Raw genomic sequence first — 24,915 nt, forward strand, 5'->3', positions numbered from 1 at the left:
TTCACTTTTCAACAGCTTCGCGCGAGCAGACATTCCCAAGTGTTGCGACAGTACCACGTCGCCAATTGATTTAATTTACAGACAGTCATGGATATCCTCAAAATTCTCTCCCGAGGCACAAAGCCAAACCCGAAAAAGCAAACCGCAAAGGGTTCAGCCGCCGCAGTCGCAGCCACAGCAAAGCTCCCTTCCGCCGGCGCGGTCCCCCACCCGCAGCTCTTCAACGACCCGGTATCTTCCTCCTCGAGGGGGAAGAAGAGGAAGAGGAAGAATAAGAGTGGTGATAAAGATGCTGAAGATGACTGGCCGGGAAACGACGACGAGGACGACCTAAGCGACGTCGACTTTTTCGCGCCGCCCAAGCCCAGGACTGAGGCTGTTCAGCAACACAATGAAGAGGATGGAGAAGGCCAAAAGAAAAAGAAGAACAAAAAGCGCAAGGTCAAGACGCTGGACGAGGACGAATGCAAGCAGATTTTGAGGTCGCACAGGTTAAAATTTACGTTGCTGTCCGAATCGGTTGGTGGTGTTGCTGAGTCGGAAGCGCGGGCGGTAGAGGGGAAGAAGGAGAAGAGGAAAACGTCGAAGGAGGGGGGGGAGGAAGAGGGCAAGGAAAAAGGGCCCAAAAAGGGAAAACTTGCGCAACTCTGGCCCCAGCCTTTGACTGCGTTTGGGCAGCTGAAGTATGATTATGGGATCAATCAGACTTTGGCAGATAATATTACACGACAGGGGTTTAAAGTCCCCACGGAAGTGCAGATGGGCGCGCTGCCGCTTTTGTTGCAGCCGGGGACGGCGCTGGGGGATAAGGAGATGGAGAAGGGGGTGGACTTTTTGGCCGTTGCGCCGACGGGGAGCGGGAAGACGATTACGTTTTTGATCCCGGCTATTGAGGGGATTTTGAAGGCTAGGGGGGAGGTGAATGAGGGGGAAGAGGTCAAGAATGAGCTGAGGGCGATTGTGGTTGCGCCTACGAGGGAGTTGGCGAGTCAGATTGTCAATGAGGGGAGGAAGTTGGCTATTGGGACGGGGGTGAGGGTTGTGTTGATGAAGAGGGGGTTGAGATTGCAGGCAGAGGGTAGAGCGGAGAAGGCTGAGGAGGATAGTGACTCTGAGGATGAAGAGGAGAAGCCAGAGGAGGCAGAGCACGACCAGGACGAGGATGAGGAAGACAAGGAAGACAGTGACGAGGAGGATGGCGACGACAAGAAAAAAGATCAGAAAGAAAAACCTCTGGCGAGAGTTGATATCCTCGTTACCACCCCGAAAATCCTCCTCAACTTTCTGTCTGACGACGGCAAGCTCACCAACTCCAAGAGAACCCTCCCCACAGTCCGAAGCCTCATCCTCGACGAAGCCGACGTCCTCCTCGACCCCATCTTCCGCAAGCAAACCATGGCCATCTGGAAGTCTTGCGTTCACTCCGACGTAGCCCTGACCTGCTGGTCAGCAACAATGGCCTCTAACATCGAAGCCCTGGTGACAAAACACCTCTCCAAACGCGCCAAACACTTCAACATCTCCCGCCCTCTCATTCGTCTGGTAGTCGGCCTCAAAGACACCGCCGTTCCCAACGTAACCCACAAGCTGATTTACACCGCCACCGAGCAAGGCAAGCTCCTGGCACTCCGACAACTCCTCCACCCAGCCTCCTCTTCCGACTCCGGGCCCCCATTGCGCCCCCCATTTATAGTGTTTACCCAAACCATTGACCGCGCCAAGGCCCTGCATAAAGAACTGCAATTTGACATCCCCCTCGAAGCGGGCGGGCAGGCCCGAATCGCAGTTCTTCACTCCTCGCTGAGTGACCAGATCCGCTCCAAAATCATGACAAAGTTCCGGACGGGTGAAGTCTGGGTTTTGATCACAACCGACGTCCTCGCCCGGGGCGTGGATTTTGCAGGTGTGAACGGTGTTGTCAACTATGACGTCCCTACTTCAGCGGCGGGGTATGTTCACCGTGCCGGGCGGACTGGTCGTGCTGGGAGGGAGGGTGGTGTAGCTGTTACTTTTTACACAAAGGAGGATATCCCGTTTGTGAAGTCGGTGGCGAACGTCATTGCTGCGAGTGAAAAGCAGGCTGGTAAGGCGGGCAGTGGGGAGGAGTCGGTCAAGAAGTGGCTTTTGGATGCGCTGCCCAAGGTTGCGAAGGAGGATAAGAGGAAGTTGAAGGTGAGGGGTGTCGAGGCGAGGAGGGCTGGAGGAAAAGAGGCGAGTATTACTACGCAGAGCAGCTGGGAGAGGAGGAAGGAGAATAATAAACGGCAGGCGATTGAGGCGAGTAAGAAGAGGAAGAGGATGGCGTTGCAGGCGGAGAAGCAAGGTGGTGGAAAGAAGAAGGATGATGATGGGGACGAATGGGGTGGGTTGGATGATTAGTTCCTTGTGGTTACCGGAAGTAAATACCCTTTTGTTGTAGAATTATCAAAACGGACACGCTGGTTGTAGAGAGTTAATCTGTGTACTGTTCAAAGCCTATCCATATCTACACCCCAAAAATACCCCTAAACTACCCTTATTCAACTGCTACCCACTCTTCCCAGGATAATACCCCTCCGGCAAAAACAACCACGTCTCCGGCCTAAAAATCACCTCAAAACCAACCCCCCCATATGTGCCTACCGCACAACTCAAATCATGATACCCCTCCAACCCTGTCACGGGCAAATCAGTCGAGTCACCCTCCTCGTGCAAATTCCACCTCCCAGCCTGCAGCCCGTTCCTCGTAAAGAAAATCTCCGTCTCCATCCTCCCTGCCACCGCGGTAAAAGTCATACCGACACCATACCTCTCCCCGACTCTAAACGGTCCCGTAAAGTCCTTGCCTCCCCACCGGTCATTGATGAACTTGTGGCCGTCATCACCGTGAACAGCCAACGACCCGCGGTGCCAGCCAGGCTGCCGGAAGGATGGGTAAGGGAGGGCGGTGAACCCCAGACTGAGACAAATCTCGTGGGGGTTGGCGGCCGAAGTGATGGCGACTTCGTAGTAGATTGTCTTTTCTGGGGTGGGGGAGGTGAAGGGAGAGTGGGTTTTTACTGTGTAGAGGGGGGGATAGCCGATGATGCTGGGTTTGGTGTTAGCACTGATTAAAAGAGTTGAGTGATGATAACGGAAAAACAAAACATACCAAGAATCAGTGGCGTTCCTGTCTGTTTGACCGGCCCAAATGCCGTGCTCTTTGAACTGGAGGGTTCCCTTGAAAACATCGGGGACCATCAGACGGGGGTTGTGGTTGTTTTGAGCCTCCAGGGAGTGGTGGTCGAGGTCAATGGGCGGGGAAAGGGGGTGCTGACGGCACCATGCCTCGCCTGCTTCGGCTTCGGCCTCGGTGGCGTTGGTTGCGTGAGAGGAGTCATACGCCGCGAAGAAAGCAGGAGGGGGTGGAAAGAGAGAGGTGTCGGGGACGACTGACTCCCAGTCGTGCTTGGTCTCCTGGGGTTTAGATGCTGCGGGAATGGGAGGAGCGCTGGGAGGGGAAATGGAGGCGTAGTTGTTGCTAGCTCCGTGAGAGGGTGGAGGCCCGGGTGGAGGAGCAAAGTCGTCACCAGCTCCGTGGGAATGGGGCGGCGGTGGTCCCAGGGGAGGTGCGTAGTCATTCCCGGTTCTGTGAGAAGGGGGTGGTCCGGGAGGAGGCGCATAGCTCTCTACGGCCGGCCGGGTATGAGAAGGAGGCGGCCCCGGGGGAGGGGCATAGTCGTTGGCTGGTAACTCAGCTGGTGCATTAGGGTTGTGGACTGAGTCGGGAAGCTCAACGGGCATGGTGTGAGGTGTAGCTTGTGTCTGGCTGTACGGATTATTGGAATTCCAGGATGCTGGAGGTTGAACAGCAGAGAGGGGGCTAGGAGGCGGCGGCTGGTTATATTGCTGCTGATGCTGATGCTGCTGGGGCTGTGCCTGGTATGATGACGAAGCGCTTGCTTTTGGCTCAGGTGCATACGTTGGCTGCTGAGGCGCCTGCCCTGGAGCTGGTCGTGGGGGGAGATCATCCCCATCATAGAGGTTCTTTTTGCTGCCGAAACACATTTTGGCTGGTTTCAGATTCTGTTTTGTTTCCTTTTGGTGAGATGTTGTAAGCGCACACGTTTTAAAGCGACTGGATGTTGGATGTTTGCCCAGTCACGAAGCACCTCAGCCAACGGGTGATAGACAAAGTTCAGTGAATGCCTTGCCTTTCAAATTCCAAAACCTATAGCAACAGAACGACCGGCTTTAATGTCCTTCTTGCGGCATCAGATGATGAGTGATGGATTAGGACACGGAGGGACCAACTGACACGCGCTGGATAGAGAACCTTTTGGGGTGCGCAGCCACTGCCAAGATGGCGCTAGCCACCTGCGTAACCAGGCTTGATAACAGCACAAGAACCCTCCAATTCCCCAAGGCAGTCGCTATCTGCCCCACATTGCACCACCTGGATGATGACGTTGCTGCTAGATCTGACGAACTTTACAATCTGTGGCGTTTAGCTACAGAACGTTTGAGTGGGGGACTGTACCCAGTCAATATTTGGAAACTGACGAGGCCAGTCCAATCTTACTCGAAGACTCCTGGTGACGTGGAAAGTAAGTTTGGCTTGGCGTTCCTGGCGCACTTTCGGAGCCGATGTCCGATGACTACCGGACCGGCATAGGCCTTCCGTCGGCCCGATCGGATTGTGGATCTCGGCGAAGAGTTGACGATGAATAAGGGCAAGTATGTACGCCTGGGAAACACAACTTTATATGATGTGGCTCAGACCGAACGCATGGTGTAAGGATAAGGTCCCGGTATTGCCCTTGATATCTTCAATGCTCGGTATGTAATCACAGATAGGGAAAATCAAGTTGAGAACTTCTGAGGACAAATGAAAAGATCTAAAACTGCGTTTATTAACACGACCTTATCTTCAAAACATCACACAAATCAAACAAATCAAATATCAAAACCTATTTGACATAATATAAAAAGTTTAACGGTATATTTGAAATGATTTTATGACGAACCCTGTCACAGTTAACCCAACGGCAGGTCGCGCAGTATGTGGGGAAGTCAGGAGGCAGCCAATCAGGGCTGGCCAAAAGTGCTATAGCGCCAAGGAGCACGAGCACTCTGCAGGATGCAAGATGCTCGGGATAATCGAAGGCATAGCACGACGAGCACTTCGCAGGATGCAATGTGCTAGGAGTGATCGGGGCCATAGCAGGGCGAGCACCTCAGGGTCCCTAGGTCTATATATACGGAGGACCTGGCTGGTGTAGATAGACAGTTCCGCAGTATGCAATACAAGTCACAATCGTTGGTATCTTAGCTATTGTGATCGAGACAAGCCATTTGTTGTACACTGTTTAGCTGTACCGAACCAGGATTGTTCAGAAGCGCCTTCGACTAGTATCCCTTTCAGAGGTTCTGGATAGGGGTTCGTCACATGTTGTTAAAGAATGACTTGGCAACAAGGCGAGTGGTGGAGGAGGTCGTTCCGACGTAGGGCGCCACACGCGTCGCCCCCTTGTTGAGTCGAGCGAGTGTGAAGAATCAGATTAATCAAGCCTATCCGGATCTTTCTGTTGGAAATCATCATATCCGTAGGCGTGTGGGCGCTGTATGTCATGATCTCGGGGCAAAGACCTTTTAGCTCCAAGGTCTTGTCAAACCAGCCAGGTGTGTCCCACTGCGGTGCAATTGACTCTAGTTGTATATCCTCTTTGTCCTCCTTGATGAACGCGAGCTATTAACCAGGTGATGTTGCTCTTTTCCGCTCCCGAGTACCATCAGCATTGCTTCCGCTTCTCAATGCCAAAGAAAGATGAACGCTGGTGTTTGAGATGGACATCGAGGTGGCCTGCACGATCAAGCCCTGTAGAGCACTGTACTAGTTCCCTAGATTTAACTTGGGGAACGTGAGGCCTGACTTGCCACAGCGATGAAGCTTGTTGTTGACCTGCTCGCTGTAGTAATTGTCAGGAAGTACGCTAGCCCCTGCTCCAGCTCCCACATAGACCTGTGCGAAGACCGCGACCATGCGATCGGTATGAGCAGTGATGCGCAAGAAGATGTAGTTGATGTTCAATTTGACCAGTCTGTGGATCAGCCAGTTGTACGTAAGGCCGTGATGCTCACTACCTGGCTCCATCCAGCTATCACGCAATAAATCATTCAAGTCTCGACCCTGTGGTGGTGCATCGGCGATGTGAATGAGGCACCGGGTTTGTTGCTGCCAGGAACTTTTTGTGGCCCTCTGTATGGCGCCAAGAACATCTTCGGGATAGTCGTTTCCTCTAGTTGCGGTCAAGGTGTTACGAAACACCAAGACTCCCTCAACGGAAGTTGTAAAGTCTTGCAACTGGATATGGGGTTTATCCGGGTGATCTTGTACCCAACCACAGCAATACGTCAGGTGGTTTCGTCAAAGAATAATCTTTTGACCTCAGCTACGGTACTCTTGATTTGTTGTTTGACGGCGTCAAGATATGCTTTCAGAGGATGCGTGGTATCGACGAGAAATAGCAGGTCGGTTCAGCAGGCTGCCTTGAAGATCCCATTTGTGTTGCGTGGTGGTAATGCAGCGTTTGCTCTGTCCACCGCTTCTAGGAACTGACGTATCCGAACCGTAGAGCTGACGGCAGATGCTGTTGAAAAGGTACTGCAAGGGCCGACTCTGAAGGCAGAGCCCTCCACGGACGACCTAACGCTAACAAAGCTCATCTGCGAAGGTGTTGATATCACAGATTCCGAGGGAGTTAAAATTCCAGATTGAGTAGGAGTCGACCTGTCAGATTGCAAAGATAGTGTACTTCTCGTAGCCACAGAACGCAAAAAAGCATTAATGATGGCAGTTATTTCAGCGCGTGAGGCTCTGGAGCGAGAGATGGACTCCATGATTGCTAGAGACTACTGTACGGTTGCCGGAGAGAACGTCTGAGAAGGGGAGCATCGCCTTGCTTATATATGTGTATTAGCGGGCAAAAATCTCGAGTGAGATAAGCACTTTGTGTTTAACTGCTGTCATCTCCTGATAGGTATTTAGGAAATCTTTAAACGCCACTTTAAAGGGGAATGTTGTGGAGTCGGTTGGATGGTGAAAGAACCGGTCGAACTTTGGGGTCTATTTACACGTAATAGCCATTACCCATTACCCACCACTACCGTCACACAGGTGTGTACTTCTCACTGCGGAATGGTGGAGCGGTGCCTAATACGGCTGAGACAGACCATTTGAGAGATGTGGTAACAGCCTCCGGTGGGCGGCCGTTTGCTCCGGTCGAGCCCCAGATTACGAGAGGAATGGGTGAACAAAAAGACTTAGTGTGCTGACACCTCCCAATCACAACCTCCAATTACTAAGTTTAAAGGGCAGATGGTGGAGGTGAAAGATCCCAACCGAGCCAAAATTCCTCAACAGTCCGTAGGTACTCTTAGCTCATGATATTCTGCAGCCGGGCCAAAAAGACACATCTCGGATGGTGGGATTCAAATAGGATAGTAAGTCATACTCAATAGGTAGTTGTCGGTGATCAGACTCGCAGAACAACACTCAAAATCCACCCGACGCTTGAGGCAAATGAAAGACTCAGATTGCCTTACTATCAACCTAGTTGTGCAACAGCTGGCCCAGAATCCAGCCACACCATCGCACATGCCATCTGAAAACTGGAACAGCAACCCCAATCATCCCCAAATACCTGACGCCGAAAAGCCTCGACCGATTTTACAAAGTTCAATGGCATCAAAACGCCCCCAGACGCCCTTGACTCCCCCCACCAACCCTTCGATGATAACTCCTCAAGCCTATCTACGTCCCCCACGCACTCGTATCCTCTGCATTCGGATAAAAAAACGCCACCACGCTGATGATAACGTAAGTCGCCAGCAGCAGAGCCCCCTCAAGGTAATTACTCCTCCCATCCAACACCAAAAAGTTAGTGATAAACGCCGAGACAAACAAGCAAACGGTCTCAAAGAGCGTAAAATACAACGTCATGGGTTTCTCCATGATCCAGCCGATAATCACAATCAGCGGCGTGATGAAGAGGGCGATCTGAATCGAGCTGCCTACGGCCACGCCGATGGCCAAATCCATCTTGTTCTTCATGGCAACGGTGATAGCAGTGACGTGCTCGGCCGCGTTGCCAACGATGGGCAGAATGATGAGACCAATGAAGATTTCGCCGATGCTGCTGGTCTTGACAAGACCGTTGATTGAGTCGACCATGAACTCGGCACAAACAGCTACAAGAGCGGTCGATACGAGCAGCAAGATGACTGCGCTCCGACGGGAGAGCTCTTCAACATTTTCCTCGGCATCAGCCACAGCGCCGTTCGGGACGGCGGCCAGAGGAATCTGAGAGGGCATCATCGCACCGGGAGGGCGGCCGAACTGGTTTAGGCGGTCGGGCAGCGAGTTCGTACGACGAATTCCATAACGAACACGAGGCACTGGACCAGAGGGTACGGTCGGCATCGAGAAATCAGTGGGACTGGTAAATACTGTGGGCGCAAGGCTGCGAGCGACAGGTCGCAGTGTCCCACGAAGTCCCTGGAACGGACTGCTTCGGGTCTGAACGACTTCACTCATGCCCTCAACATTCGGGGTCAATTGTGACATGGCGAAATCGACTCTCCGAGGCTCGCCAGGTGAGAGGGGAGCCTTAATCCCAACAGCTGCTTCCTCGTCAATGGGTTGGTCCATGAATTCTTGGGAGCCGTTTCTCCGTGACTTGCGGTGCTTGTGATGTTTGCGATGCTTCTTGTGTCTCCGGTAACGATCACGCTTCCTGTGACGAGGTGGCTTTTCATCTTCAATGGCATCCTCGTGCGCCTCCAAAATCCCGGTTCCAGCCTTGGAAATACGGTTCCTTGCGGTCTCTTCAGAAGGCTGTCCCTCGCTCGTAGTACCGAAAGAGGGACTTCTAGTAGGGGTTCGCGTGCGAGTAGTGCTGTGGCCTTCACTCGTGTCGACTGAAATGATGCTGGACTTGCGATGGCGCTTGATAGCTCGTCTCATTCTCTTGCCAACAGTTTCTCGTGATGAATCAGAGTCGGAAGAATCTGAGTCACTCGACGAGCTGCTCTCTGAACTTGACGAGTCCAGCCAGTTGGCGACCGGTCCAGGTGTTGCCTCCTCATCAATGATGTGCTGTGGTGTCGACTCGTACATGTATGAATGTGACAGAAGCTGAAAGAGGAGATATATGATATACACCAACAGAAGAATCTACGATGATTAGTCTCGATAGCGACCAAATCCCGAACGGCTCTACTTACCACACTAGTACCACGGCTGATCTTGAGAGATTGGGCATCTGCTAGGTTCGAGTCGTTGAACGAAGCATGGAATGCAGTCTGTACACAATCAGTATGTGTCCACAAACTTCCTGGAAATTCCACACTTACTGGCAACACCAAGCTGATCACACTCAAACTCAATAGACAAGCACTCATCTGGGTGACGGTGCTGTTGTAGATCTGTTCCCGGAAGCGAAGACCGCCAAGGAAGAACGACATGCCCAGAATCAGTAACAAGTTGGCCAAGATAGACCCAAGAAGAGAGGCCTGAACGATACGGAATTCATCCTGTTTTTGGTTAGAAATATGCCAAACCGGCTGCACGGTAACACGTACCTTGACCAAAGCAATGCTGTTCAACGATGAAGGTGGTTAGCAATAACGTGAACACAGATTGAGGCAAAGTTCAGAAGGTTGGTGCCGCCAGGCTTGCATCACTAAGCAGGGGTTAAGGTACATACATGCTGTGCATCGTGTTAGTGAACCGTTTGATAACTAGCTGACAGGCACGCCAAGATATGTATGACTTACAAGATGATCAGCTCTACCGCATTACCAAAAGTAATGTTCAGCAATGCGCCAAGGGAGTCGCCGAGCTTGCGCGCTACGGCTTCGGTAGCAAAGCTCAAGAGACCAGCAAGAGGTATGATGGCGACGGCATTCATGCCAAAAATGATGCCCGGAGAAATGCCCGGGACTTGCTCGACGGCGATGCCGATGGGGACAAAAACCAGCAAAAGGTTCAGTTTGGAATGGAATAAGACAAATTTGATAGTGCGCAGTATTCTACTGGGGATGCTGTCCTTGGTACCAGGTTCCCGCTGTGGTTGAGAGTCTTCGTGTGGGTGTTTCCCATCACCCGCTTCGCCTAGGACAGGTCCCGGCTTCTCGGGCTGCGATGTTGTACCGGGCATGGGCGTGCCACAACAACCATCTTCAGTCGTGTCGGCACCACCAGAGGCTGGCGGCGTTGGCATGGTGCCGCCGGGGCTGGCAGACATGGCTGATGCTCCATGCTGGCTGTCGGACTGTGTCGGCTCCAGGGTGGATGGATTGCTGATGGGAATCTGGTTTGAATTGATCTGTTTGGAAGGGTGATTCGTGGGTTTGCTTCTTATCCACGAGTTAATTCTATCCGTGTACCGAGATTTATCAGAGGTGAGTTCCTTCATCGAGGAAGGTGGGTGTTGATGAAGAATGATACGAAGTATCAAGGTATCTTTTAAGTTCGACGGATCGATTAGGAAGATGGAAGTGGCAGGGAAATGGCTGTGAGCCTTGATGGGGAAACGTGTTGAAGTACGCAAGTAATAGCAGAAAGGAGAGAGTGGCATGTGGCGGGCCACGTCCTGCAAAAACGTTGGAGGGGGGACAATGGGGGTCCAGTTGGGATGGCCCTGCCAAGGGCACGGGTGATCGGCAAGCCTGCCACTCCCGCTTTGGCCTTGGCTAAAGCTCCCCAGAAAAACAAGCTTCGGGCCCACCCTCCTACGTCATCTCGCTCTTTATTTTGTAGCGACCTCTAGAACCTCGTACTTCTCGAGAGAATGTCTCACAGTAAACAGCAATCTACGAGGAAACAAAGGCCCCGGGAACCCGCCTAGTGCATTTAAACACTTCAAAATATGCAAAAAAAAAGAAACAAAAAAAACAAAGTCGATAAAATCAGCCCGCAGCATCACAAGGTGGGTTTCCTGTACGCCAGTCATCTGAACACACGCAATACGTATACAAGCAGCAACACCAATGTTGACAGGGCAGCTGAAAGAGTGCAGTTGAGAGAGTGGGAAGGTGGCCAACAGTAATGAGACGACACACGTCAATGCAACTTGTCTATGTGATGCTTTCTGCAAAACAAATAAGTTTATAAACTAAATCTGTGTACAAAAATAAAGCCACTTCGGCAGTTGGAGCGGCGCCAAGAAGGCCAAGCAGGAACCAGAAAGCTTGACCGCACCGCTCTCGACCTCCGAAATCTTCTGAGGCCAGCAACATCTTGATGAGATGAGTGCTGAGCGTCAACCTCCCGCCATGACATAAGCTGACGAAACATGGAGTGATGTCATTCTCACTCCCATCAAATTCAGAGCGTGAACTCGGATTTGCGCTCTGTATTTCTGAATAAACAACATTGCGCTCTGTATTTCTGAATAAACAACATCTACAGCCACGTGGCTTCTTTCTCTGCTTTTGCTTATTCATTTGGCCTGGCCACCTCCCATCTTTGACGAATTTCACCAGCTTCGCAAATGTCCACTCGGCGGCGACCATAAAACCGAAACGAGCCAACTAGGTTCTTCCATTTGTTATCCATTGGCGACCAGAAATCCCCAAGCTGGTACCATCTGGTTATCTTGACGGTGCAGCTCTCGCTGAGAATAGATCGTTCTGATGACTGTGTGGGGTTGGAATCATCCGCATACGCGATCTCCACCTGGAAATCAGTGAAGCAGATGGGACACGATGTGGTATTGCGATCAGCACCTGAAAATGGCGGGAATGGGATAATCCAGACGCCTTCCAATAACGGTCGATCGGGTCGAGTACTCGCATATGAGATGGCACGGACGAATATCATATCTGCTCTCCATCACACGCATGAAAAGCCTCATTTCTCTTTTGTTCCCATACTTCGTCGATTGCGTGAAATGCTTGTACCCTTTACGTAAAGCTCATCGTTGATGATCTTTGCTTCCCAGGCCTGGGTTTCTTCAATCCTGTGTGGTCTGTGCAGCACTCCCGACGCATTGGCTACCTCGAGGTTCAAGACCTTCACATCCGACACATGCCACTTGCCATAGAAGTGACGATTCATAACGAACCGATTCAAGTTGGAATTCAGATTATATCCACCCAGAGACCATAAACCAAAGGTCGTCAAAGAAACCTGACCGAACGGTGACATATATCTGATATCAGGCCGGTTGGAAATTGGGCAATAGTAAGGAGTCTTCCAGTCATACCCCCATCGGTGGGGCCTCATGCAGACAAAGCACAGCTAGAGGGGAGGACAATCTTGTTCAATCCATCCTAGAAGCGTAATTCTAGCTTCGCCGGTCAAAAGCACTGCGGGTGACTGTGGGAGGTAACTGCAATAAAAATACTGGCAGGTCAAGACGAATGAGACGACGGATTCAGGAGGGAGATTCTCTAGAATCATGTAGTTCTGCGGGTAGTTCAAAACCGGGCGGAGACACCAGGGTTTGCCCTCTCCATAAGCGTGACGGAAGAAGTCGTCGAAAGGAAGTGGCCGGGGCCATGATGAATCCAAGCAACCACTGCAGGTGTGTGAAGAGAATGTCCAGAGAGTGAATGTGGTGCAAAAAACTGTTCATAGGGGCCAAGGCGTTATCAGTGCAAATAGGATGGCCCTAAAGAAGCCACAAAGCCCTTGTTTCTATCAAAGTTTCACTGAGCAAATGCTTATTTCGAGATCACGCGGAGTGCTGCCAGCTGCCATCTCCTCGAGGGCGAAACTCCCAAGCTGCCGATGCAGGTTGCACAAGTTGGTGGTGATAGCCCCAAGAACGATGCCTCATCCAGCAAGACGAAAGACTGCGGTCTAATCTATTCTAGATATTGTTTTCTGCGGTAACCTAATAAGAACGAGCATCTAACCTTTTCCCGGGCCTTCAAGTACCACTTCGATATGTTCCAACATCAGGTATACACATCTCAGATTTTAAGCCACGTGCCAAAAGACATTAGACACCTTCAGCATTCTTGTTAATACCTCATCGAAACCGATAAAGACCCATCTAGAGATTTTATGGACGCATCTCCAAATATCTGTTTGCGGTTTGTTCTCTAGAAACGGCCATGATCTGTCATGGCAATAGACACGGACGAACTGAGAATCCAGATTCTACGCCAGAACACCTTGACTTCACTTCGGTGTCCCGATCTCTAGCATGCACATAAATGAATCGTCGCAAATATATATGCTCAACCGTAGGTAGAAAAGATTTCTTATACACGCTCTAAAAGGTTGTATCCATCCCCTCTCCATCCATCTACCCACGTAAACCCCTCTACTCCCCCTTCTTCTCCCTTTCCTCCCCGGTAACCCCCCCAACAGCAGCATTACTCCCCCCTACCACCACATTCCTCAAATTCCCAAAACTCAACACCTCACTAATCCTCCCCGTCCCCGCCATCAGCATGGCCAACCTCTCCACTCCACACCCCCAACCCCCTGTCGGCGGCAGCCCGCTCGCCAGCGCATAGCAAAAACTCTCATCCACCTCCACCTTCTGCCCCTCCTCCACATCCTTCTGCCTGATCTGCTCCGCGAACTTCTCCCTCTGGGCAAACGGATCGTTCTCCTCCTCGTACATGTTCGCCAGCTCCTTTCCCTTGACAAACAGTTCTGTCCTTGCCGAGACGTGCTGGTTCGTCTTGGGGCAGAGGAAGGATTTGGAAAGGGGGGACATGACGACGGGGTGGTGGGTGATGAACAAGGGGGTGGTGAGGGACAGGGGTTCAATGTACCGCTCGGCCAGCTTGTCGAGGAGTTTGGGGAGGGGGAAGTGGTCTTGGCCCTCAAAAGGGGGAACCGAGTTTGAGTTGAGAAGCGACAAAAGGTCCGAGTGGGCGGAGGGGGTGGTCAAGTCGGGGAAGGTGAACCCCAACTTGTCTTGGAGGGCGGGGATGAATTCTGCTTGTTGAAAGGGTTGTTGGTAGATGGGCAGGTCGGAGATTTCGGGGAGTGAGGACAAGGTGCCATTGGAGATGAGCTTAGCGCAGTGCTCGGCAACACCGCGGATGAGATCTTGGGTGATGGTGATGAGGTCCTGGAGGTTTGCGTAGGCGTGGTAGAACTCGCAGATGGTGAACTCTGGGTTATGGGTTTGGTCGATGCCCTCGTTGCGGAACGCCGGGCCGAGCTCAAACACGCGGTCTACACCTCCGACGACGAGACGCTTGAGCCACAGCTCAGGGGCAATGCGGAGAGAGACATCTTTGCCCACTGCTTCAGCATGCATGGTGAATGGCCTGGCCACGGCACCGCCAGCATTGCCAGAAAGGATAGGAGTCTGAAACTCAAGGAAGTTGCGCTCATGAAAGAAGTCTCGGAGATAGCGAGTGATGTAGGACCGCAGACGAAGGGTATCTACGGTTCTACGGTTGGCCAGCATGTCAATATGACGATGCAGGGTATCTTCAACCTTCTCCGGCCGGGGCACCAAGCTCGGCGTCAAAACTTCAGGAAGCTGGGTGGCTTGGATGGAGAGCTCGCCTGTCTTGGTTCGCGTGGCCTTGCCCGTGACAGCTATTCAATGGCAACACAACAGGCGTCAGCATGCATGGCCACGCTTTCTACCCAAGATGGATATACACAGTTCACGAAGATGGGACGCACAAATGATATCACCCCTGTTCAGCAACCGGGCTAAATTCTTCAAACCAGAACCAGTCGTACCATCGACCAGCTTCCCCAGGTTACATAGTCCTTGAACATTCTCAAACTCGCTCCTCACATCAATAAAGACGAGCTTCGACCCGGCACGACGGACAGACTCGACCCGTCCTCGCAAGGTGACCTCCTCTTCCGCCACAACGCCCTGCTGAATGTCCTGATACTTGGCCCGGAAGTCGGGGACGCGCATAATCTCACCACCATCATTTCGGATACGGGGATACTTGAGGACACCAGCCTGCTCCAGTTCCTGCTGCCGAGCAAGGTGGAAGGAGCAACGCTGCGACAGCTGAGCGCGGCGGAGGTGCGGGAACGCCGCCGCGTGAGGGACTGGTACCCAGGCATACGGCCGCAGGAACTGGAGACTCGGTGATGGTCTCATCGCATCATTTCTATTGAGTGTCTGTCAGCTGTTGTCCTGACAAGAAAATCCAGACAGAAGACAGGTAATAGTGGAAGAATGTCAGAAAATTGGCATTTGTGATCAACCACGCCGAAGCGTGTCAGTCGCAACGGTTCTAAGGTTTATGCAGGTTCATCATATTGCTATAAAATCCAAGGGGCAGAAAAAATCCATACTTACAATTTACCTGTTTCACACCAACAAACCGGGAACTCTGCTTGTTCCCAACGACGCTGATGTTGTTGTCCAAAAGCAAAAGGAAAAGACCGCTTCCTCAAAAATATTTTTTGGAGCTCCCATGGTTTTAACACATGCCGCACCCCTCCACCAGAGCTGAGCTCTAACCAATCATCTCTCTCTGATAGGAACCCTCCACGCTTATCTAAAGAACCAACTCTTGGCATGACGAAGTGTTGGAACCCGCAAGCCAGCCAGCAGCCGCATCGGTTTTTTTGTTTGCCAGAAACCAACATCCATGCAAGCCTCTTGAACCCTCCTCTTTTGACATTCCCATATCGCGATACCATCAACCGACCCCTTCTCCTTCTTAACCCCATAACAACCAACCCCCAAATACCACCCAAAATGTTCGGATTCGGCCAACCCAAGCTCTCCTCCGAGGAGAAGATCGCCGCCGTCGAGAACGAGATCAAGGTCATGACCGAGATGCAGACCCGGTATTTACCAGCCCCCCCTAGTATTTCCCCATCCCCCCCTTTTACTGATCATGTTTCTGCATTTAGCATGGCCAAGATCTGCTCCCAAAAGTGCCTCGACTCTACATACCGGGAAGGCGAGCTCTCCAAGGGCGAGGCCTCGTGCCTCGACCGGTGCAGCGCCAAGTTCTTCGAGGCGCACACCACCATCTCGGAGCAACTCCAAAAGGAGCAGGCCGCTAAGGGTGGCATGATGGGGCGGTAAATAGTAGGAGAAGGAAAAGGGAGCTTGTAAGAGTATGGAGGTCGTCGACAGCATAAAAATATTTGGCGAGGGGGATTAGAGCTTATGGGAATGGGATACCACTTATGAATGCCGTTTCAATGAGGAGAGCAGGATTTTCGTAAACGTGGGAGTGTACATTATGACCGAATGGATGGATTACTAGGGGTGGGTTGGGTCCGGCGTGTCCAGTTTATAGAGGGGTTCTTGCGCTGTTGCTTTTCAATAATGACATCGCTTCTCTGTCTGTTTGGTTTCTGTAAAGGTTTCCTCTGATGAATTTCAATGGATGCTAGGTATGCTATCGAGGGTTCAAACCTTTCCCCATAAACGCCGTTTCAGTGGCTCAATGCTCTGCTCCCAAACTCCTGGCTGCCTGTCCAAAAAAGACATTTATACAAGTCATCCCAAAATTCGACACTCCCCAAACACCCTTGGTCCCCATCACCTGGACCTTGCTCTAGTGATATTCGGCCCCGAACCAATACCCGTGAGCGTTCGAACAAGACAATGCGCCCAACTCTCCGTTTCTAATGCAGCCTTGAGCTCTTCCGCCCTGCGCTCAAGATCCTCGACCTGCGCTTCAAACTGCGCCACCCCATCCTCAACCTCATTCACCTTCCCGACCAGCGCGCTAATCTCATATTCGAGCTTGGCAACCAAGACCTCAACGTCCTTGACGGCTTCGGTCAGGCGTCCCCTCTCTTCTGCCACCAGCTCCCCACTGCTATGCCTTATTCGTGCGTAGGCCTCGCTGACGGCATGATAGAGAGCTTGAAGCTCCGCCTGCTGAGCGCCATACGTTGTATTCAAAATGTCAACCCCTGACAGTTTTCCTGTAACCCAATTGGCGAGGTCTTTCTGTATTTCTTGGAGCCGGTGGTATAAGCTGTAAGCCAGCTCCGCTTGAGACTGCAAAAATGCCGTCGTTGCTGGGTCCACGCCAGCGTCCGATGGGGGCAGATCGGCCAGGCTGATGATCTCGTGCCAGCCAAGTACAGCCTCTTCAGCTTCGCTAAAAGACAGACGGCGGGGATAACGGGCGTCATTTAGTGGTCGTTGTAGAGCGTCAATGGTTGTGAAGCTGTGTCTTCGCTGAAGGAATGCTAATGGCAGATCTGAGCTCCCTTGAGCACCGAGAAATTGCTGGGGCTGAGCGTCCAAATCACCTGCCTCTGAAGCCGCGGCGGAAAATGTATTCTCTAGTACATCTTTGCGTATCTCGGCTAGCGCTTCTTTTTCCTCTGCTGCTCTGAGCAGTTCTTGGGATGATGTCGACTCAGCCCTGACACCTGTAGGATGCGTCTCACTCCCTTCTGCACTGCCGTTCAAACCAGATGGCCCTGTTTCGCCAAAATCTCGTTCCTTTGGAGCCCCGTTCGCATACTCCTCAGGTTTGACCTTCCAGCTGAATGCTTTGCCAACTGCAACCGGGCTCGTCACCGCGGCAGACGAGTGAGCTAACGTCGCTATACTGGGGCTGGAATATCCACTGATGGCCGTGTCCGGGCTTTCGTCCTTGGAGGGCCTGCTGGCATGGCCCCTCAAACCACCTCCAACAGCATCTCTGATTCGACCCAAACCTGATCGAGCATCGCTTACTTTTCCAGCAACACCCTTGAAAATTCCCTTTCGTAGAGCATCCCTGTCGCCGGGATTGTGACTTTCGGCTGTGATGGGGGCTGAGTTTGTAACAGGAGGTGGTGCGTATACGGCGGGGGAATCTTCCCTCTTCTTGGCCTCTAGCTCATCCTCCACTGGCGCAGACTGAGTTCTTCTGCTTCCAGACTGAGGTACAAGAGTTTCCTCTCGTAATTCTTTGCCAAATGCAGAGCCCGGAGCAGTCTCTTGCTGTGTTCTCCTTGGCTTTCCATGCCAAAGCCATTTTGGTCTTTCACCGTAGGCCAAGTTGATGAATTTTCCCAAGTCGACCGTCTCGATATCACCAATATTGGCTTTATCTTTGCCTCCCACCATGCCAATGACAAGCTCGCCGCGTTTGCCACCAATTTCAGCAACCGTAGATTTGACCGCCCTGTGAACACCCCAACCACCATCTCCCGCGGCTGCCTTGGCTGTGGCACTGTGCAGCTTGAGCAACGTCTGGCGGTCTAGACGTCTTGTCCTCTCTATCTTGACAGATTTTTGAAAGGTCCCAATGCCCTTTTTGGTGCTTTCAAGGTCAAAAACATCCTTGGCCACTGGTGCGCCAGAGTAACTGAGCCGATTCCTCGCTCCCATCAGCGTGCCGAGCATCGCTGCCACTGTTGTAGGACCCAAAATGCCGTCTGTCGGTTCGGTGTTGAAGTACTCGGAGCCAATCTCGGTCCACCAATTGTTGATTGCGGTCTCCGTCACGTCACAGAGTAGCCCATCCACGTATTCCGCATCCAGCATGCCAAAGATGTGAAGTGCCATCTGGCACATCCTAACCAGCTCCAGAACGGCCTGAGCAAAAGGTATCTTCTCGTTTGTTTTGTATAGTTGCAGAAATTTGGCCTGCGTAGCGGGTGTTGGATCTGTGAGGGTGAGTCCTGATCTCCCTGAGCACCCTAGCCGCTTGAGATTCTCGTTCACAATGAACACTTGGCGATGCTTCTGAATGTCTCCGTCGGGCACCGCAATCACAGTAAGGGCGGAAGGAAAGCTACTGAGGTTGGTGACCATGAGCTCTCCAATGTCTGTTTCCTTTGGCCGGGCATGGTAGTGTTGGATAGCGCTAAAGTATAAGCGTAATCTCGGCGACCAATCCTTCTCTTCTCCTGGTATCTCCAGAACCCCGACGACGACCGAGTGCTTTGGATCAGCTGTGTAGGTCGCAATGACGAGGGCGGGTGATTGGCGCGAACAAGCCCATTGTTCGACGAGGTATAGTTCGTAACCAGGGAGGATATATTTGCGCGTAATAACTGTCACTGTTGGATCGCCTTCGAGAAATCTACAGGCGCAAGCAAAAGCAACACATCAGCAAGCAAGATCGTGAACAAGTGATGGTTTGTGGAGCTCACTTGAAAGCTATAGGGTCCGGAAGCACGACTCGTCGACGATTTGATGCAGGTGTAAGCGCAAGGGCAGCCTCCACTTTGGCGGCTGCGGCACCGTCTGGTGTCTCTGGCACCGCGGGCCTGGCATTCTTGTTTGAAGCTGTTCTCGCCAGCGTGATGTCTTCTTCGCGATGTGCCCTGCCGTCGAGTGAGGCGGCAGGAGGAAAGGGTATCCGGATAGACATGGCGTGATACGGCGATACGGCCGTTTTAAGATCAGGACCTAGGCGGCTTGTCACAGCTGGCACAACCACCAATATCCATGTCAAACATGGAACCAGCACAAGCTACAAGAGCTCCATCGTGGGGCCGCCTGGGGCGGTGAGGCGTTCCTCCACCCCGGAGTTTGGTGGAGAGCTTCGGTATCCGTATGCAAGCAGCCGATCGTTTGGTGAGAATGGGGCTGGCGTTTTTGGTGTGTCGTGCAATCAGGATAGGGGCGAAGTGGAATCGATTGCGTGTTGAGGGACTTGCAATGATTCGAGCGAGACCTCCTGGCTGTAGAGTTGGTGATACCTTCTCTTCTCCGTCGTTGGCATGTGATATCCGTAGAAACGAGGCAACCAAACTTGCAGCTGAGACCACCTGAGACCTTGCTGCTTGCAGTGTTCCAGCTTTTGAATGCTGTTCCCGAGAGGCCAAGAAGGGAAGTTCCAGGTTGCCAAACACACCCCACCACGCCCACCAACTGCACTCCCCTGCCTCGCTGTGGACAAAATAACTGGCACTGCAAAAGCACTGAACCGCCTGTGCCTCAAAGGATATTTGATAGGTCTTAAGAGTTGTTAATAGGCCTTAAAATCTAGTTGATAGACCTTAAGAAATAGACTAAAAGGCCTATTTTGTATTTTAAAAGGTGTAAATGGATAGTTATTGTACATATTGCTGACTTGCAGTGCCAGTTATATTGTCCACATAATGCCTGCCACTTCAGGTAGTTCCTGGCCACCACATAGCGCTCGGACCAGCACCGCCAGCGGGGTGGACGTCACCTGGGCGGGCAGCCCCAATCCACGGCTCACGCCACTGCAGCTGCATAGAGCGGGAAGGCGTTCAATGATTACAGATATTACGATTGATCTGGGTTATTTTATCCCGAACATCCACCGCCAGAAAGTCAACGATACACATTCAACCGCCTCTAGTACACCTTACAGTGTCTCGATCTTTATCAATTTGAACAAGGGTCATAGACTCCAGGTGACGCCGTATCGCTAACCGGACTTGCGCTCTCGTCATTCCCACCCGAATCAAGCAATCAGGCTTGCAACTGTAGTTGACAGAGCCAGACGCAAGCCATTCGCGGCGGCGGACGACCATGGCGTCTGAGAAGCCCAAGCTGGAGGCGCTCGAAGAAGAATATGCAAAGATCAACAAACTCCCTAGACTCACGAAAGCGGTGGAGCATGTCGACAAGATCATCGAGTTGCTCAGTGCCGCTCGTGAGCAGGTAGCTTCAGGTAAGCCGAGCTTCACGCTGGCAATGAGATACGGACGAGGTAGGTATATATGCTCAGGTACTGAACAAGCACACCTCTAGCTCCCGAATCCCATACAGCCATCACCATCACAAAACTTCAGAATCCCGTGAAGAGCGCATTCGAGGCAGTAAACGATGGGCTTAAAGGGGCAGCTGCCGCCAATAAGAAGATGGGAAAGGCACTGGATAAGTCCTTTCCTCTGAAGCCTCTCCCAACAGACCACGATGCCATGGCAGACCACGTGTCTCTGATAAACAGGGCAATCGCCATGCACTTGCTTAGAGAAGGCCAGTTTAAAGTGGCGTCGACATTCATCGATGAGGTTCAGTCAACGACGAAGCGAGAGAACCCGGAATATTTAGACGAGCGTATGGACGACGGCAATTACGACGAAGCTGCGTCGACAACGTCGAGCGAGGCCTACGACCTTTCATCCCTCCACTCACAAGAGCTTCAAGAGAGCTTTGCCGGGATGTACTACATTTTACAAGAGCTAAAAGCTAGGAACCTGATGCCTGCTATTACGTGGGCGAGGAAAAACTCGGTCGAGCTGGAGGCACGAGGGAGCAATCTTGAGTTCGAACTAAGCAGGCTGCAGTTTGTTTGGCTGTTCAAAGGGCCTTCCGTCAATGGACTGCCCGATGACGAGAACAATGGCCAGCGGGGTGCTCTCCAGTATGCTCGGTCAAACTTTGGCCGTTTCCAAGCACGCCATCTCAACGAGATCAACCAGCTGGCATGCTCCATGGCATTTGCGCCCAACATCGCCGAGTCCCCGTACAGACAACTGTTTGCGATTGATACTGCCTTCAGTGATGTTGCTTCCTCATTTACCCGCGAGTTCTGCAGTCTGTTGGGCCTCTCGGCCGAGTCGCCACTCTACCTAGCCGCCACCGCAGGCGCGTTGGCTCTCCCACAGCTGATGAAGTACACGCAAAAGACTCTCGCCAAGGGTACAGAATGGACAACCTCCAACGAGATGGCCTTTGAGACACCGCTTCCCCAGAGTATGCTCTACCACAGTATTTTTGTCTGTCCAGTCTCGAAGGAACAAACGACAGACGCCAACCCACCCATGATGATACCCTGCGGACACGTTTTGGCCAAGGAGACGCTTCAGAAGCTGTGTAAGGGGGCCCGGTTCAAGTGTCCATACTGTCCGTCGGAAGGTATACTGAAGGACGCGCGGCAAATCATTCTCTAGGGCGATGGTGTCAGGACAGCGATGATTGTTTTCATAGCGACAATGAATGTTTTACAAACACAAGTTCATGTTAATGTTCGTCGACAGTAGCACCCTCACCACAAAACAAATGGTAGACGAAAGTAGCTTAACCCATATTGTACTAAGAAACATGCCTTGAAGGATAATCATCAGACCTTCGAGGATAGTTAATAGGCCTTTGAAGATATTCAAAAGGCCTATTGATTTACGTTTGAGGCATGGTTTATAGTATAATATCGGTTAACTTCTATGCCGATTATTTGCAGTAGTTGAAAAAAGTGTCTACAAGTCATTGGCAACCTGGAAAGAATTTATTGAAAAAAAGCAAAAGAGTTAGGGTCTGCCTCCGGTCTCGAACCCAGGCTTTGTTACCTTAATCTCTGGTAGGTGGGTATGGCTGCAGTTGGTATTTCAAGCATCGCCTCATACCACTGGGCCATTCCACCCCTCTCCAGGCGTCCCCAGGTGGAAATTCTTCTCGAACTCGACCTTTATAACCCTCGGAGAGAAGAGCAAGCTAGGGAGGAGCAAAGGGCAGGAGGGTTAGGGAAGGTGATTCGGGAAGGGGCGAGAGGAAGGGGCGAGAGGAAGGGGCGAGATGGAAGGGGCGAGATGAAAGAAGCCAGAGGGAAGGAGCAAAAGAGCAGGGAAGGCACTAGGGAGAAAAGTAACTTAATTTCTGATGCCAGACCCAGAAACTCCCATCTATCATGTCTCATAACTAACTAAATATAGAACACATCCCATCTCTAACCATAAACAAGAAATCAAAACCGTGTATGACCTGGCCCTAATATGTATGCTTAGAAACAACCCACAACGCCCTCAACAGCGCCACCGCACCGCCCTGCGTCTCGACCGTCCTGCCCCGTCCACGGGTATTCGGATCATTGTTCCATAGCTCCTTCGACGGACCTGACGTCCGGGGCTCTCTCTTCTTCATGTCCTCCTTGCCCATCTGCATATAAACCGCCTTTTGCCTCTCCATTGACACACCAGCAACAGCAGGTAACCCCTCCTTCTCAGCCGCAACTGGCAACGTGATATTGGGGTTCGTCATCATCCAAACCTCATTGTGGGGTACCCCACGATTCCGATAATCATCCTCCCCGTGGTCCGGCGGTAGGACGTGAAGTTTCTCAAAATCATCCCAGCTCATCTTCAGCCCCTGCTCCCATGGAAATAGCCCAATCGTCCACCACATCCCGAATTTCCCATGCTCGTCTCGTGTGCCTAGAGCAGCAACAGCATTATGTCTCAACCAGGGCACATACTTTTTGCACTCGGCAAAGTGCTTCGTCCTGATCCGTGCAAGGCCCTGTTGACTTATCCTAGACCCAACACTAGGCATGATCTTGTCGAGAGAATTTGGCGAGCAAAATGTGGTAAAGTGATGCATCCAGATACCCTTGAAAGTCTGGGCGTCTTGCGAACAAGTTCCGAAAACATCACAGGCTTCCTCCAGCACACCCGCTCGACCAAGACCCTTCCAGCTTGGAAGCAAGTTGGCGTGATAATCATCCAGATTAGCCACAGGTCTGGCCCTCTCTAGATCCCAACCTGTAGCCCGAATCACGTCCTTGATGAGCTTGTGTCCAGAATTGAGGTACTCCTCACTGCCAGTAGCAACAAACAACCCCAACTGACCCGACAAAATCACACCCTGGTTGTACGTATACACCATCTCGTCCCTCTCGTCACACTCGGTATTGTTGCTCCCCTCGCTGTACCCCGAAATGTGGAAACCATCCGCATACAAGCCCTGGTGGTTAATCATCCCAGACGACTCCAACCACTCATACCCCAGCTGCGCTGTCCTGAAAAACATGGGATCATGCGGAGGCCAGTCTCTCTTGCCCAAGCCCCTCTTATCAAGCCCAGGTCTCACCATCATCTCCTCCCACGGACTTGTATTCTCATCCCCCGGGAAATGGAGATACATCCCAATACTCGCCGCAATCCAAAGCTCGTTGGTGATGGCATTCTTGTACGGACTCAACCTCGGATTCCACAGCATCCCTCCCCCGCACAGCTTCTGATCCCACCCTTTGCTCGAAAGCTCCCAGAATATCCTCGCCCTGTGGGCAAACGCCGGCGTCCACCTCTCCCCATGCCACCTCCCGTCTCCCAGCTCGTCAATGAACTGTATGGTTTCCAACCAGCCCAGCACAACCCAGAGCATGTCGTCGAACGCCTCCCCGCGCAGGGAGAAGACGTCCTGCCCAAAATAAAAGGCAATCAGCTCGCCAAAATACCGGCCGATAAAGTTGGCCAGGGGGGGGATGACGATATTAGGCTGGGATCTGGCCAGCTCAAAGTCCTCGGTTATGGTCCGCAGAGCTCCCGCGATGTGGGTGCCCATCACGGCTCTAGTCCAGTCGATGGCGTCGGGCCAGGTGCCAATCCAGTTTTCGAAGTAATGGTTTTGCATGACGTTTATAGAGGCGCAGAGGTCAGCAAAGAGCTGGGTGTCAGGTCGGCCTGCCCCTTGTGTCGTCACTTGGGGGGACGTGGAGGAGAGGTTGAGGAGGGGGTCAGGTTGGAGTTTGACGGTGGCTGCTGCGTTGGCAGCCGACGCCAGGGCGACGACTGCTGTTTGGAGAAGCCTCATGCCCGGCTTTGGTGTGTGATGTGTTGCTAGAACATGTGATTATGTGACCTCCACCGGTGGGTGTGAAAAGATGGCAATATGTGTGATTCTGGAAGTAAAAATGAATGTCTCGTTCCCAGCCAGAGCCTCAAGCCTTCCAAGTATAACCACCACCACCGCAGCCAAGTTTCAGCCTCTCAACGCCAGTGGAGCTGAACGTTGAGAAGTAAATACCCAGGGACTCAAGGTGTAAGTAGAGCGCATCGAAATCGAAGAAAAAAACAATGTCCGTCAACGAAACTGTTCTTTACCGGCTCTGTCCTGCAATCTGCATCATTCCCACCATCTATATCCCACTCCCACCATTCCAGGACCCAATCGTTTTCAACAACTCAAACCACAAAACCAAATTGTGGGAGCTCCCGTCCGTCCCGTGAAGTCTAGTTTTTCGTCTGAAGTTGAACTGAATGTGTGCCAGGCACTTCGATGGATCCCAAATGAAAAATCCCGCCTTGTTGATGCTCGGTTTGATCTCGTTTCCCAAGCCACA

The 24,915-nt window shown here is 52.0% G+C and overlaps 8 protein-coding genes across 8 annotated transcripts; 3 read left to right on the forward strand and 5 right to left on the reverse strand.

The window, feature by feature from the left end:
• Positions 1-87: 87 nt before the first annotated feature.
• On the forward strand, positions 88-2,379 carry ROK1 (RNA-dependent ATPase rok1; the record flags this gene model as incomplete). Its single annotated transcript, XM_062873413.1, has 1 exon — positions 88-2,379. The coding sequence occupies one exon, from the start codon at positions 88-90 to the stop codon at positions 2,377-2,379; it is 2,292 nt and encodes a 763-aa protein (XP_062736434.1).
• Positions 2,380-2,444: 65 nt separating this feature from the next.
• On the reverse strand, positions 2,445-4,026 carry QC761_101690 (uncharacterized protein; the record flags this gene model as incomplete). Its single annotated transcript, XM_062873414.1, is given in 3 exon segments — positions 2,445-3,067; positions 3,131-3,737; positions 3,756-4,026. The coding sequence occupies 3 exon segments, from the start codon at positions 4,024-4,026 to the stop codon at positions 2,527-2,529; spliced, it is 1,419 nt and encodes a 472-aa protein (XP_062736435.1). The 3' UTR covers positions 2,445-2,526.
• Positions 4,027-7,512: 3,486 nt separating this feature from the next.
• On the reverse strand, positions 7,513-10,849 carry QC761_101710 (uncharacterized protein). The gene is made up of 5 exons (XM_062873415.1): positions 9,796-10,849; positions 9,601-9,616; positions 9,373-9,552; positions 9,244-9,321; positions 7,513-9,193 (listed from the first exon to the last, which is right to left on the reverse strand). Exons 1-5 carry the CDS (start codon positions 10,596-10,598, stop codon positions 7,772-7,774), a joined length of 2,499 nt encoding a protein of 832 aa, XP_062736436.1. The 5' UTR covers positions 10,599-10,849; the 3' UTR covers positions 7,513-7,771.
• Positions 10,850-13,295: 2,446 nt separating this feature from the next.
• MSK1 (mitochondrial lysine-tRNA synthetase) lies at positions 13,296-15,745 on the reverse strand (the record flags this gene model as incomplete). Its single annotated transcript, XM_062871741.1, has 3 exons — positions 13,296-14,536; positions 14,627-15,075; positions 15,267-15,745. 3 exons carry the CDS (start codon positions 15,743-15,745, stop codon positions 13,296-13,298), a joined length of 2,169 nt encoding a protein of 722 aa, XP_062736437.1.
• Positions 15,282-16,230, forward strand: TIM10 (protein transporter tim10). Its single transcript, XM_062871742.1, has 2 exons — positions 15,282-15,763; positions 15,830-16,230. Exons 1-2 carry the CDS (start codon positions 15,489-15,491, stop codon positions 16,005-16,007), a joined length of 453 nt encoding a protein of 150 aa, XP_062736438.1. The 5' UTR covers positions 15,282-15,488; the 3' UTR covers positions 16,008-16,230.
• A 239-nt stretch (positions 16,231-16,469) lies between these two features.
• Positions 16,470-19,925, reverse strand: QC761_101740 (uncharacterized protein; the record flags this gene model as incomplete). Its single annotated transcript, XM_062873416.1, has 2 exons — positions 19,034-19,925; positions 16,470-18,963 (listed from the first exon to the last, which is right to left on the reverse strand). Exons 1-2 carry the CDS (start codon positions 19,252-19,254, stop codon positions 16,470-16,472), a joined length of 2,715 nt encoding a protein of 904 aa, XP_062736439.1. The 5' UTR covers positions 19,255-19,925.
• Positions 19,890-21,890, forward strand: QC761_101750 (uncharacterized protein). Its single transcript, XM_062873417.1, has 2 exons — positions 19,890-20,529; positions 20,610-21,890. Exons 1-2 carry the CDS (start codon positions 20,388-20,390, stop codon positions 21,752-21,754), a joined length of 1,287 nt encoding a protein of 428 aa, XP_062736440.1. The 5' UTR covers positions 19,890-20,387; the 3' UTR covers positions 21,755-21,890.
• Positions 21,891-22,565: 675 nt separating this feature from the next.
• Positions 22,566-24,386, reverse strand: QC761_101760 (uncharacterized protein; the record flags this gene model as incomplete). The annotated part of the gene is made up of 1 exon (XM_062873418.1): positions 22,566-24,386. One exon carries the CDS (start codon positions 24,384-24,386, stop codon positions 22,566-22,568), a length of 1,821 nt encoding a protein of 606 aa, XP_062736441.1.
• Between the last annotated feature and the right edge of the window lie 529 nt (positions 24,387-24,915).

Source organism: Podospora bellae-mahoneyi, assembly GCF_035222275.1.
Source record: "Podospora bellae-mahoneyi strain CBS 112042 chromosome 1 map unlocalized CBS112042p_1, whole genome shotgun sequence".
Lineage (NCBI taxonomy): Eukaryota > Fungi > Ascomycota > Sordariomycetes > Sordariales > Podosporaceae > Podospora > Podospora bellae-mahoneyi.

Excerpts from the sequence above, each read along its gene's own strand:
- QC761_101710 (XM_062873415.1), bottom strand. The coding sequence starts at position 10,598 with ATGCCACTCTCTCCTTTCTGCTATTACTTGCGTACTTCAACACGTTTC. Across the intron at positions 9,322-9,372 it reads TGATCAGCTTGGTGTTGCCA|ACTGCATTCCATGCTTCGTT; the intron begins GTAAGTGTGGAA and ends GATTGTGTACAG. Across the intron at positions 9,194-9,243 it reads TCAGCCGTGGTACTAGTGTG|ATTCTTCTGTTGGTGTATAT; the intron begins GTAAGTAGAGCC and ends TAATCATCGTAG.
- TIM10 (XM_062871742.1), top strand. The coding sequence starts at position 15,489 with ATGACGAAGTGTTGGAACCCGCAAGCCAGCCAGCAGCCGCATCGGTTT. Across the intron at positions 15,764-15,829 it reads ATGACCGAGATGCAGACCCG|CATGGCCAAGATCTGCTCCC; the intron begins GTATTTACCAGC and ends TTCTGCATTTAG.
- QC761_101750 (XM_062873417.1), top strand. The coding sequence starts at position 20,388 with ATGGCGTCTGAGAAGCCCAAGCTGGAGGCGCTCGAAGAAGAATATGCA. Across the intron at positions 20,530-20,609 it reads TCGTGAGCAGGTAGCTTCAG|CTCCCGAATCCCATACAGCC; the intron begins GTAAGCCGAGCT and ends GCACACCTCTAG.